Below are 13551 nucleotides of genomic sequence, written 5' to 3' on the forward strand. Positions count from 1 at the left end.
GGACAAAAGAGGCTCTGTGGGCTTAGTGAGGTCTCACTGGTGGCTGAGCCTTAGGATCTGGAGGAGGGGGGTGATGAGTGAGGAGGGGGCTCTGTGCATTGAACACGAGATTTTCCATGTTTTCAGCCCCTGTTGTGGAGCCAGCTGTGCAGGAGAATGGTGAGGAAGGTGGGGAAGGCAAGGAAGGGAAGGATGCAGATCCCAGCTCTCCGAAGAAGTGCGATATCATCATCATCTCTGGCCGCAGGGAGAAGTGTGAGGCAGCAAAGGAGGCACTGCAGGTGTGTGGCTTTCTCAGCCCCTTGCCCTGTTAAGGTGGTGATGCTTGGATGTAATTTTCAGTGGTGATGGTAAAAGCTGCTCAGTCCAAGTGCAATGCCAGTGGTCAGTGATGCTGGCCGTAGAGGGAGTCTGCACTGATCAAAGGAAGCCCCTCTGCTCTGTGACTTAGCCTGGCAGCTTGAATCAGTGCCTGACTTTGCAATTACTAGTGCTTGTAAGCAGCTCCAATAGCCATAAAAGCGTGACATGATTGTTTTAAGGAGCGCAGCTAGGAAGAGGAGGAGTCTGGTTGAGGCTGAGTCATTCCAGGTTCAACAGACCTTGCAATACTTCTGTAGTTATGTTTTCCAAATCTTTGCTAGACTGAAGCCAAGGATATGAAAACAACCTGTCCTACAGGTGGGGTTTCAGATGGTTTGTTTTGAAAACATGCAACAAGTCATTTTGGTGTTCCCAGCTGTCCTCTCTTCCTGTCAAATTTGTATCCTGACTACAAGGGAATGTACCTCTGTTCAGCAGCGTGTTCTTTTGGGCAAGTATATGGCAAGCTAGAAGACAGAAGTTTTTCCACTGGTAAACTGTGCTCCATCCCCTGCAGGCTCTGGTTCCTGTCACCATTGAGGTGGAAGTTCCCTTTGATCTTCACCGTTACATCATAGGCCAGAAAGGAAGTGGGATCCGCAAAATGATGGATGAGTTTGAAGTAAGTTGTTGCCCTTCCTTCCATCTCCTCTGTCCTGGAGAATCTGTAGATGACTCTGTTGGGGGTTTGGACAGTTACAACATACTTGGGTCTGCTGTGTAATCCAAGGCTCCATTATAGGAAAATGATCCCTGTGTGTTTTGGACTCTGGATCCAGGGCTTGGTAGGTTTTGTACTGAAGCTGTATGATAAGTGTTGATGTTGTGAGTGTTGCGTGACTTCTTTGGTGTCTGCAGGGATTCCTCATCAGTGTGAGAGCTGTTTTCATCCTGGGCTTTGGGAAACAGCTCTGCTGTGTGTACCCATTCAGGAGAATTCTCCAGAGCCTCTGGGGCTGTTGAAGGTTGGCTGCGGTCAGTGTTGTTGAACATACATTTGTTTCCTGGCCTCTCTAGGGCAGCACAGGGCTGGAGAAACAGAGTTCTATTCAAAATTCATCTGGAAATGGTCCTGGGCAACTGACTCCAGGTGGCTCAGCTTGGTGACCTCCAGAGGTCCTTTACAACCTCAGCCATTCTGAGGTTTTTAGGCTGCCTGGGTGGGAGCTGGTCTTGATGTCAGGGGAGACCAGCAAGATGGCAGCTTGCAGTCAGAGGCATCACAAGTGATACAGAATGAGCAGTGATACAAAATGATTGTCACTACTTGTTACTTAGGTGAACATCCAGGTGCCTGCTCCTGAGCTGCAGTCAGATATCATCACCATCACTGGGCTGGCTTCCAACCTGGACCGTGCCAAGGCTGGGCTCCTGGAAAGAGTGAAGGAGCTGCAAGCTGAGCAAGAGGATCGGGTAAGGCCTGTGCCTGTCCTCCCTTCCAGCCAAACATGGCTTCAGCCTCTGGGCACAGACTCCTGGAACAGCTCATCTTTTAGGGGCACTCTCAGCTGCTCTGTGGGTGTGGGATGATCATAAATGGGTTACTCAAAGGTAGCTCATTTACCATGAACTAACAGGAGAGTTTGGGAATGTAACTTTGGGCTGTCCAGGTCTCTCTCGCACTTTCACGTACTTTTGAGACACTGGTGTGTGGGAACCTCACTGTGCTGCCAGTCTCTATCTACCTGTCCTCATGGAATCCTTATCACAGGTTATGGATTATCTGGATAATAGGTTATGGATGAGTTGGGTGGGTGTTTGCTGTGTGCAGTTTCCCTCTGAACTTGGTGAAAGCAGAAGGCTCCAGTGGATGGATGGCTTGGGTGCTCAAGCATGGCCCTGCAAAATCAGTTCCATGCATCTCAGCAGCCAGAAGGAAATGCTGTGACTTAAGTGGACATCACTGGAACAGCCATGGTGTGCTCCCTGTTCTCACTCCCCTTCTCCTGTTTCAGGCCCTGCGAAGCTTCAAACTGACAGTCACTGTAGATCCAAAGTATCACCCTAAAATCATTGGGCGGAAGGGAGCAGTGATCACCCAGATACGCACAGAGCACGAGGTCAACATCCAGTTCCCTGACAAGGACGATGAAAGCCAGGTGAGAGATCAGGGAGAGTACAAGGATGGCTAGTGGTTGTCTCTGAACATCTTCTCCAGTGCTCTGAACTCTCACCACTGCCTTTGGATAAGGTGGATGGTGAAGGGGATTAGCAGGGAGAAATCTTGCTCAGCTGCTTACGAGCTTGGTCTCTCCCACATGTCTGTGCCCCAGGCCCAAGACCAGATCACCATCACTGGCTATGAGAAGAATGCCGAGGCTGCCCGGGATGCCATCATGAAGATCGTTGGCGAGCTGGAGCAGATGGTTTCTGAGGATGTGACTCTGGACCATCGTGTTCACGCACGCATCATTGGGGCACGTGGAAAAGCCATCCGTAAAATCATGGATGAGTTCAAGGTGAGCAGTGGGGCAGTGCCACTTGGGTCAGGCTGGACCTTCTCCTGTCTAAAGAGCTTGGTGTGAATGAGGCTCACATCCTGTTGTTCTTGAGCCTGTTCAGCATCTTCAGCTAGGATAGACATGAAAGAAAATCCAGTGCTGCCCTGCTCACCTTCAACTCCACCAGCATATGAGCAGCATCCCTGGCCCAGAGCACCCTGGTATGCCCAGGGCACCCAGGCTGTCTGGACACCATAGCCAGACACCAGCTGAAGCATCACCATGCCACCTCAATTCTGAGTCATATTTCTCTGGAGCCAGGCCAGGAGCTTTTCCTGTTTTGCTGGAACCCAGATGGAAGTGAACCCTAGGGATGCTTCCTTGGTGCTCTGGGTTAGCCCTGCAAGCAGCACTGAGTTCTGTCCCTCTCTGGAGCCCTTTTGTTGGATTTCTTGCAGACAGGATCCCAGTTGATCTTGAAAGAGAAGAGGCTGTGTATGTCAGCTACTCTGATTACTGGAAGTGGGCAGCCAGGCTTCTTGCTGGGATACTCTGCGAGGAGGCTGTCCCCAGAGCCCACAGCTACTTGGGCACTACTCAGGGAATTCCTCTGGCTTTTCTCTAGGCCACTGTGGATCCCCTTGACTTTGAGAATCATGGAGTATTCTCAGGGCTGTGGATGTGGCAAAGTCAGCTGGCTTTGGGAAAGTCAAGGACCTCTGCCCTGGTGGCAAATGGCATCAGCAGCAGGCTTTACTGCAGGGGTGGTAGTGAATGTGAATACTGGGGGATGGGATTTTGGAGACTTGCATTGTGGCTGGGCTTAGTTATTGAAACAAACTGGTTCCCAAATGAGCGGCCTTTGAGTTTGGTCCTGTCTTGTTTAGATTACTGGCACCCATCTGGAAGGCAGGGTGTGAGAGAGCACAGTGCTTGTGCATGGGGTGCACTAGGCCAGCTCTATTAAGTTATTGTCAACCAGGATTATTCTGTGGCAGACACAGAAAGCTCATTGTGCTTTCATTGTGGTGATGGCTCAGTGGTAAAAATGCTTGCAACAGTGTGAGGACACTGTCTGGAAATGCAGCCCCTCTCCTGCCTCTGCTGCAGAAGCTGCCCAGAAAACAGTGAGCCTCTGGGAGTGAGAGCAGCAGAGGCTGCTGGAAATTGGGTCCTTACTACAGACTGGTCTGCTTTCTTCCACAGGAAACTGGGCAAGTTTTGGGGCCAGCTATATAACTGCTCACCCCTCAATGTCTAAGGTGTGGAGGTCTGAAACAGACTTGTGTCTGTGAACAGACAGTAATTAGGGCATCAATGATAGTGATCTGTGACAAGGGTCATGGGGAGTCTCTGGCATTTCAGATGTGCAGATATAATAAGTCTTGTGCTGTTCCTTGTGTTACAGGTGGATATTCGCTTTCCCCAGAGTGGAGCTCCTGACCCCAACTGTGTGACTGTGACAGGGCTCCCTGAGAACGTGGAAGAAGCTATTGATCACATCCTGAACTTGGAGGAGGAATATGTAAGTGTTCATCAAATCTGTGGTGGAGCTTAGCAAGAGCTTCCCCTGCCACAGAGCTGGATGTCTGAACTATGTCCATGTGGTATTTTCTTCCACCTGCATCAGAGAAATTGAGCCCTGTGCAGGTGGCTGCCTCCACTGCAGCTGTCCCTCAAACCAGCCCCCTCTGTCCAGGAGAGGACAGTGAATGAGAATGCTGGGACACGCCAGGATGTGCATGTTCTTGCCTTGCCAGCAACTTGCACCAGTTAAAAGTTGTGACTCTCAAACTAGTGCAGACACAGCATTTCTGGTCATTGTAGAACAGGCTGCTGAGCTTGAACAGGTTGCAATGTGGTGAGATGAAGGGGTGGTGGGCATTTTATCCCAGTTTGAGGAGCTATTCAGATCCCCCCTCACTGGTTGTGTTACTGCAGCTTGCAGATGTGGTGGACAACGAGGCAATGCAGGTGTACATGAAGCCCTCCTCACATGAGGAGTCCAAGGCCCCATCCAAGGGCTTTGTGGTGAGAGATGCCCCGTGGGCCACCGTCAACAACGAGAAGGTGAGTGCTGTTTGTGCTGCAGGCTCGGGGCATGGCGTGTGGAGACACTTCTGTCTGTGCTGGGGACACAGAGCACTCTCTCCTTGGTGACAGGGAGAGCAGCTTTTGCTGCTCCTTGTGGCCTGAGCACAGGCCTGGGCTGTGCTGTCCAGCTTTCAAAGCACTTTCCCAGTGTGTTGTCCACTCTGGCTACACCACTGTGGAGCTGTTGGGGAATGGGCCTCCTCACCAGAAAGTGTCCTGCCAGGTTTGTGTTATTTTTAGAGGTAGGGATAGGGCCTGAGACTTGAGATTTGCTGCAGCACAGAACTGGCTCAGTGTTTGCATTTCTGAGTTGGGACATGAGGCAGCTCATCTCAGCTGCCCCAGTGCTGCTGCAGGGCTGGCCTGACCCTACTCCAGTGTCCCAGTTACTGAGCTGGGACCCTTGGAGCCCTTTGCACCTTATTTACACCCTTCTCAATGTCACCTCTGGGTGTCCTGGGGCCACAATGGTCCTTTTTGTCCCTTCCCCATTGTGTCCCCTCCTGGGATATCAGCGATGCTGCCTAGCTCAGGGTCTCACCGTGTGAGTTCACAGCAGGGCAGGAGTTTAACTTGTTCCCTTTTCGTTTGCTCTAGGCCCCTGATATGAGCAGTTCTGAAGACTTCCCCAGCTTTGGGGCTCAAGTGGCCCCCAAGACTCTTCCCTGGGGACCCAAACGATAATGACCTGGAAGCAGAAACTCCTCCAGCCCGCTGACCTGACACTAACCTGCCACAAATACTTACTGTCTGAAATCTGACCCAGCGGCTGGAGCACAAATCAATTGTCCCAAGAGGTCTCCTAATGGTGTCTGGAGTGCTAGACCCCATCCTGCTCCCCCTCAGCTATCACCGTGTCTAGGACCCACCCTCATCTCTTGATGGATATTCTTTCCTCCTTTGGAACAAGACTTCCACTCAGATTCAAACACTAAATGTGTGTGTTTTTGTTAGAAACTTCATAATTGACTCCAAGTGGCTAAGAATTGCAGCTTCCCAAGCGCTAGCAGAGCAATCTGCTCTCTTGAGCATGTCTGACTAGGCATTCTCGCCTTCATTAGGAGACCTCCTTTACTGTGGCTAGGAATCTACTTCCTGTCTCATGACCTCAGGAAATAAATTTCCTTGACTTTCTAAAGCCAAAACGTTTGCCCTCTTTCCTTTGTGTTTATCCCAGGCCTTACCTTACCTTTGTAGAGTGCAATCAACTTTTTTCCTTTTAACTGCCAAAAATTCATTTAATGCTGATAGCTGACTGTGGGGAGAGTTTAAAATAATCTACAAGGTCAGAAACCTGCTTTTTAAAGGAACAAAACCTTCAATAGGCTGTAGAGACAACAGAGCTGGAAGGGGCCAGAGCAAGATATGGCTCCTCTGGTCAGGAAAACACCTGTGAGCACAGTGAGTGTGCGTCCCTGCGCCGCACCAAGCACAGCCCCAGCCTGCACACTTGACCAGTCTTCCAGTGCTTGATGACAGAGCTGCTCCTTGTTCCCCCTTCCCAGCAGTGTGAGCAGGCAGGAGAGCCAGCACGTGGCACTGTGGCCTTGTGGGACAGGTTTGGCTCGGCCGAGGTTGCCGCAGTGACACGGCTCAGGAGCAGCTGGTGGGATGCACAGCCTGGAGAAGCTGTGGCCTGCTGTTAGTGCTGCAGCAGCTGGGCATGAGCAGCAGTCACACCGTTCCTGTTGCCTTCTTTCTACCTCAAACATCAGTATGATGGGGGCCTCTCGATGGTCATGGGTTAGCAGCTACTCCAGCTGTCACCTGGGCAGCCGTAGGAGAAGCAAGAGGAGCCTTGTGTCTCCACACAGCTGTGAGAGCTGCTCCAGAGGGCAGCAGAGCATGGTGGTGCTGAGGCAGGCTGTGAATCCGTAGGACTGCATGCTGAGCTAGCACAGGGCTTGGCCCTAGGGCTGCGGGTGCAGCTGTGCCATAGCCCTGGGCTGCAGAGGTTGTGTGAGCCAGGCTTTTGCTCCAGCAGCATTGGGGGTTGATGTGTGTGCTGAGCCCTCCTGAGACCTCCATCATGTGGTAGAGGGTGATCCATGATCTGTGCTCGGGACCACTTGCACCTGGGCCCTGCCACAGCTTGCCCAAAGGATATTGTGTTTGAGCTCCTCCAGCAACATCTTTGTGGAGGGAGGCGTGCAGGGTGTGGTTTTTGTGTGCCCCCACCTCCCTGCATCGGTCCTACAGAGCTTATAGTCTGAGCCATTCCTCTGTCCCAGCTGCTTCAGCTCTTGGACAAGCAGCCTCTCTTCTCTAGTGCTACTGACAGAGCACAACTGTGGCAGGCTGAGCCCAGCCACGTTGCCTTTCCCTCCCTGGGACAGGCTGAACATGCCGATGCTTTTCCTTCCTGCGCCAGCTCTTCTTGGCAAAGACTGCTATGCAGAAGTCAAACCAAAACCTCACAGTGCTCTCCTTTAGTCTGAGAACCAAGTGAAACAGACCATGGCCCGTTGTGGGGTGCCTGGTTGCCCCTGAAGGACAGGGTGGCCTTGCCTCCAGCACGGGAGAAGGGGAACTAGGGTGGTACCTTCCCATCTGCGTCTGTCAGAAAGTGGTTAATTACCCTGTAGCTTAGGTCTGCCCTGCATCACCAAGCCTGTCACCCCCTCCTCTTTATGCCCCCGTGCCCTCACCAATTGCACAGCAAGGCTTGAGTTACATCCAGGGCACCCACTGCCTTGGGCTCATGCCCCACAGCCCAACCTTCCACTCTAAAGAAGGTCATGAAGTGATTGTACCTAGTACTGTCCCCCCACCACCCTCTTTCTGCAGCAGACTGTGGCATGTGTCCATTTCTTCTCTTTGACGTCTTCCATATTGTACGTTTCCATAGCAATGATCCCTTGGCCTTAACTTTGGAATTTGGAGACTATATGCAAACATGTAAAAAGGCTCATGAGTATGGATGACACTGGAATTTTATAAATTCTAAAATAAAACCTGAAACAGCTTGGTGTGTGGTGGATATTATTTCTGCTGGTGGCGTGAGATCCAAGACAGCACATGCTTGGCCAGGTTGAGCCAGGGATTTAAGGACTTGAAGTTTGCACACCCGAGCCTGTGATGTGGCCATGCCCTTGAAGGGGTGGCACTCACACGGCCAGCAGTGGGTGAAAGGAAGGGGGTGAGAGCAGGAAAGGGGCAGGATCTGTGCCCTCCTCACAGATAAACACAAACCTACTTGCCTCCAGGCAGCTGGTACCAGGGATGCTGCTAGTGTAAGGGAGGAAGGGGAGGCATCAGCCATGGTCCTCTTGCTCAGCTACTCCACAACCAGAGCCTCTTTGGCCAGGTACTGTTCACACTTCATCTTAACCTCCACAGCCTCAGGAATGTCAGGTTTCATCCATGCAATTACACATCCAATAACAAAACGCAAATGCTGGCAGTTCATGGGAGATGAGGGTTGGCTCTGTGGTGAGTCCTTACCCCTGCCCCAGCACCACAGCCCAGGCCACCCAGCTGGGCTCAGCAGCTGGTACCTCAAAGATTACCATGAAACCTGAGTATAGAGCCAAGCAGCTGCCAGTAAGTCAAGGTCAGGCTGCCATGCTGGTCCTGAATGCTCTATATCTGAGGGAGCAAAGTGCAGCAGGTACTGACCAAGCTCCCCAGTAGCTACTCATGCTCCCAGCCTGGCATGCCAGGGCACAGCAGAACCAGCCCTCAGCTAGCTTCTGCTGGGACCTAAGTCCCACAGGTATCCTGGCCCTGGGGGAGTTTATTCTTCACAGAAGCACCTCCCTCCACAATGGTGTCCAGTGCCCCTCCCCATTACCCCACACACAGTGTCCAGCAAATGCTCAGCCTTGGTACAAGTGAGGGCCCCCAGGACCTCGAGGAAGTGGGTGGGCAACGTGGACCTGGCCAAAAGTCACTCTTCTAAATGAAATGTTTGCTGTGGCAGAGGCAGAGAAAAGCAAAATCCAAGCCTAAGAAAGGAGCCAGCCGAGGCAGGAGCAGGCTCCCACCTGTATGGGTATTACTGTGCAGGAGAAAGTCCCGTGGTGTGTGCACCAGGTTCACATTGCCATGCAGGCTGCTGTTAGTGGATGTACCTGTAGTATGCATGAGGCAGAAAATCAGAGGTGAAGGCTATGAGGAAGGCCTGGAAGCAGGGAGATGTGCTGCAGCAGATCCTGCAGCTGGGGGACAGCCCATCCCACCCTCCTTCATGCCCTGTGCTTATTGGGGTGGCTTTCTGCATCTCCTTGCCCTCAGCGTGACAAACCAGACATGACACTCCTGGGACAGCAGACAGCTTCTCTCTTCCCCCAGTTATTGCCAAGCAAGGCCCAGAGCATGACAGCTGCCCCCTGCCCATGGCTGGAGCTGCACCTTCTGCACAGGCAGATCCACCCCAAGCACTACTGCCCTAATCACACTGCATCCATCCTGCAACACCCAAACGAGTTCTTCCTCAATTCCCTTACTCCACCTGCAGCCCCTCACCCTCACTGCCTGCCCAGCACACGTTGCTGATGATGGACAGGTGAGTGATGAACTCCAGGATGGAGAACCAGATGCCAATGCCCAAACCCACTCAGCCACAGGCCGCTGGTGTTCACAGGTGCACTTGTGGGCATCCAGGCAGATCTCCACCCAGTTGTTGAGCAGGGTGAAGAGGGGTGCCAGGGGACAGGCTGCCACAAAAATGGTGATGGAGCCAAACTGCAGGACTGGGAGAAAGAGGAGGAAGAAGAGCAGGGAGGGACAGACTGAGATGACAGCATCAAGGGCAGCATCTGCAGCCCCATCCTGTGGGGAGTGGGGCAGGCCTTCTCCCTCCAGCCCCTGCAGGCTGCTCAGGGTGAAAGCTCCTTCCTCTGGGGGACTCCTGCAGTTCCTGCCTCTCCACACCAGCTCTCTCTTCCAGTGCCTCTCATCACCCCCAGTCTGAGGCCAGTCCCTATCCATCTCCAGGTACTCATCAAGCAGCCCTTTAAACCCCCAGCAGCTGGTGGTCCATAACCCAGTATGCCTGCTCCACCAGGGCAACTCCCCCTCCTCACTCTCCTTGGTTGAGACAACCTTCCACTTATGCCACCAGCACTTCAGCTTTCTGGGGGAACAAAAGGGTCACCATTGTCCTCTGCTACTGAACATGCCCTTGGATCCTGTGTGAGCTCAGGGATGTGTGATGGTCCTGGAAAACCAGGGCATACTCATGGGATGGCCACCTCCTGCATGCTGTTGGTGATCTGCTTCCCCACCAGCTTCCCCAGCAGCTCCTGTGCAGCATCCATGGGCTGTCCTGTGGGGACAGCAGGGTCCCCAGCCTGCTGCCACACAGAGCTGGGACCCTGACCTTGGGCAGGCATTCATTCCCACAGCACACACCAGCTGGGAAGGCCAGAGTAGGATCCCTCCCAGCTGGCACTCAGCTCCTCATTGTGGATCCCGAGAGCTCAGGTGGTTTCTGAGACAGCCCACAAACCTGCAGGAGTCACGTCAGAGCTGTGAGTGGACACCCCAGGCACTGAGTCCAGGAGTGCATCCCGAGCAGCCCCAGGGAAAGAGAGGCTGATCTGGTTCACTGAGCCCTCTTCTTGCTTGCCAAGGTGGGACAAAAGTGCTGATGGCTCCCAGACTGGGACCAGTTAGCCCACAACTGGTTGGCACTGCCTTAGTCCCAGGCATCCTGTGGCCATGTGAAGGCTCCCACTCTGTGATGGGACAGTCCTCCTGCCACAGTGCTCCTTGCCCATGATGACAGCAGCACTCCCCTGTCCTTTAGCCCTACCCAAAGGCCCAGGAACCTGTTTTCAGGAGCCACGGGAAGAAGGGATGGAGCTCTGGAGGAGAAGCTCAGAAGCAAAATGAAGTGGGATCCCATAGCTGTCTGTGGGACAAGAGTGGTTACTGGGGGATCACTGAGTCCCCCCTGGAAAGCAAGAAGGCTGCAAACCCCATCAGAGCCCCACAGAAATGCAGCTGGTCATGCAGAGTGGGACCACCAGGAGCCCTGGGGCACTGCCCCCTTTTCCCTGCAAGCTTGGGCACCTCAGCCCCTCCCCTGCAGAGACCCCCAGAGCTGGAGCTGCTGCACAGGGAGCATTCAGCAGCAGATGGGGCACCAGCCTTTCTCCAGAGGAGTCCTGTGCTGTGGGGAGAAGGCCACTCCATGAGAAGATAGAAGATAAGGCTGCTGACACCTGTACATGTTTATATGGGTGGCAATGGGGTGTCTGTGCTGGTGTGGATCAGCCTGGTAGAGCTGACCCAGGAGATGAGAGAGAGGCCCCCATGGCAGGGCATATCTTCCCCTGCATCCAACAATCCACAAATCAAGGCTGCATTTACCACAGGGGGATAGAAATCTGGAGTTAGATCACTGGGTACCTTTTCTAAGTGTATCCCAGTGAAGCTTGTCCAGACATTTCTTCCTCCAGGTCCTGTGGATGGCAGCAGATCTCTCCTGCAAGTCCCTGTTCTCACAGCTGTCCTGCTGCCAGCTAAGCTCCAGGGGGATGGTTTCCCACACCAGGACCAAGTTGGAGGCAAGAAAAGGGATCTCATGATGGAACCCAAAGCCATGTTTGTCCTGCATGTCTCTCCCCTCCAGGACTTGGTGCTCTTGTGGGGGTGGGAATTGTCTTGTGAGTGAAACAAGGAGCTGAGGGAAGGACATGCTTGCTCTGGAGGGGCTCCAGCCACTTCACTTGGGTATTCCTCGCATGGGAAGCACTAAGTTGGGAGAGTTTATTGACAGGACTGTCTTGTGAAAGGGGAGGGCTGGAGCACCAGAGTAGGACAGGTAGGATGAGTAGAATGGTGCCTGCCAGGGCTTTGGGGTCCAGTGTGCTCTGAGCATGATGTAAGGACCAGGTGCTAGCTCCAGCCATGGAGCACTTGGCCTTTTCCTGTGCTCCTCAAGCAAGCAGAACCTCTCCTGCCCCAGCTTCCTCTCCAGCATAGAAAGGAGTTAAACTCCAAGCCAAGTCTTTTCCCCTCACCTTTCCTCATTCAGCTGTTCCTGAAGATACTGGCTGTGCTCCTCTTGTCCAGGGCTGTTGGCTGGGCTGGGGGTGAGGTGTATGGGGTGAAGAACTATTCCCCAGGGCAGTCTGGCTGCAGCAGAAATGGGTTGTGACCACCCACTTGGGGCATTTCCATGGCCTCTTCACCCACTACCACCATCCTGCCCCACCAGGCTGCAGGGGGGGTCATCTGTGGAGCTCCTCCGTTGCATGGCAGACCTTTTGTACCCTTCCTTCCTTCCTTCCTTCCTTCCTTCCTTCCTTCCTTCCTTCCTTCCTTCCTTCCTTCCTTCCTTCCTTCCTTCCTTCCTTCCTTTCCTTCCTTTCCTTCCTTTCCTTCCTTTCCTTCCTTTCCTTCCCTCCTTCCCTCCTTCCCTCCTTCCCTCCTTCCTTTCCTCCTTCCCTCCTTCCTTCCCTCCTTCCTTCCCTCCCTCCTTTCCCCTAGTGCTGAGCAGCAGACCCTGGCAATGGGATGGCTCATGAACATTTCACAGCCCCACCACCCCTCCTGGTGGTGTCACATCTGGGGAGATCCATCATCAGGAATGTTTTCAGGTGGAAAGCAAAGAGACATGAGAGGTCAGTGGCCTGATGCAGTGTTCTCCTGTCATGTCACCACCTAGGCCCTGTCTGAGCTCCACTGTCCTCCACCACCTCAGCCAAATAAATGTTGTAGAACAACCTCCTCTTGCATCTTTTCTGTCACTGTAGGTAAGGGCTTTTCTTTGAGGTTCCCCAGCTCAAAGGCATGTCCACCAGCATGTGTGATCTGGTGATGGGAAAGTCAGAGACTCCTTCTCCACACCAGCAGCAGGGTTCAGTCCATGCCCAAGCATTTCGCATCTAAAGACCAGGCAAACTGAGCTCAATTTTGGAACTGGAAACACCTTGAGAGGCTGAGCAGGCAGGAATCTCTCACACATGGGAGGCGAATAAGGAGATCAAAAGATGCCTGCAGTGACAGAGGTGAGAGAGCAGGAGAGTGTCACAGCAGGAGGGGCAGACAGGGAGGACATTGCACATCAATGAAGAGAAACAGTTCTGCCAATGCATCCACCACCTGAAAAGAGCCCGGGGATCTGCGTGTGTCTCTTATTGAGGTGTTTTCCTTGGTTGGAAGGGACTGCTAAGGATCATTGAAGATCAACTCCTGGACCTGCACAGGACAACAACAACCCCAAGAATCTCACCCTGCAGCCCGAGAGTGTTGTCCAAATGCTCCTTGAGCTCTGGCATCCTTAGGGCCACGACCACTGGTCAGCCTGTTCCAGTGCCTAGCCACTGGAGGAAGAATCTGTTCCTAATATCCAGTCTAAACCTCCCCATATTTGGCCTTTTTAATGACATCAGGTTGCTCCTCAGAAATGCAGTGGGTTTTCATCATTGCTTTCAAGAGATGCAGTGAAAAAAAAACACCAAAGAGCCTCAGCCTCCCCAACCTGTTCCTGGCTAAAATCAAGGTGGGCAAAGCATCTCTTTGCAGAAGCCATTGACAACCAACACCAATTCCTCTGACACAAGAGCTTATTCTGGGGACCAGAGAAGCAGGAGAGACACATCTGCTAACTTCACCTAAAAACATCAAAGAACCACTCTTCAAAGCAAGGGAGCAGGCTGGGCCTCCTGTTCCTACAGTAAGGATGGACCAGTGTGGGGAT

General features: G+C 53.0%; 2 protein-coding genes across 3 annotated transcripts in view; one reads left to right on the top strand and one right to left on the bottom strand.

Moving 5' to 3' along the window:
* The window catches only part of HDLBP (high density lipoprotein binding protein), a 37662-nt gene extending 31619 nt beyond the window's left edge, over nt 1-6043 (top strand). For both annotated transcript variants that reach the window (XM_083868516.1, XM_083868517.1), the window contains exons 21-28: nt 127-281; nt 881-985; nt 1642-1776; nt 2319-2462; nt 2637-2822; nt 4213-4329; nt 4746-4874; nt 5496-6043. In XM_083868516.1, the coding sequence (XP_083724642.1) occupies nt 127-281; nt 881-985; nt 1642-1776; nt 2319-2462; nt 2637-2822; nt 4213-4329; nt 4746-4874; nt 5496-5582 (1058 nt within the window). In that variant the 3' untranslated portion in view covers nt 5583-6043. The remainder of the gene's footprint in view (nt 1-126; nt 282-880; nt 986-1641; nt 1777-2318; nt 2463-2636; nt 2823-4212; nt 4330-4745; nt 4875-5495) is intronic.
* Nucleotides 6044-8175: 2132 nt separating this feature from the next.
* Nucleotides 8176-13129, bottom strand: ANO7 (anoctamin 7; the record flags this gene model as incomplete). Its single annotated transcript, XM_083868270.1, is given in 5 exon segments — nt 8176-8344; nt 8972-9021; nt 9388-9455; nt 9458-9592; nt 13084-13129. Coding segments are annotated over 5 exon segments (468 nt in total).
* Between the last annotated feature and the right edge of the window lie 422 nt (nt 13130-13551).

The sequence above is a fragment of the Zosterops lateralis genome (genome assembly GCF_965231275.1).
Source record: "Zosterops lateralis genome assembly, chromosome: 10".
Lineage (NCBI taxonomy): Eukaryota > Metazoa > Chordata > Aves > Passeriformes > Zosteropidae > Zosterops > Zosterops lateralis.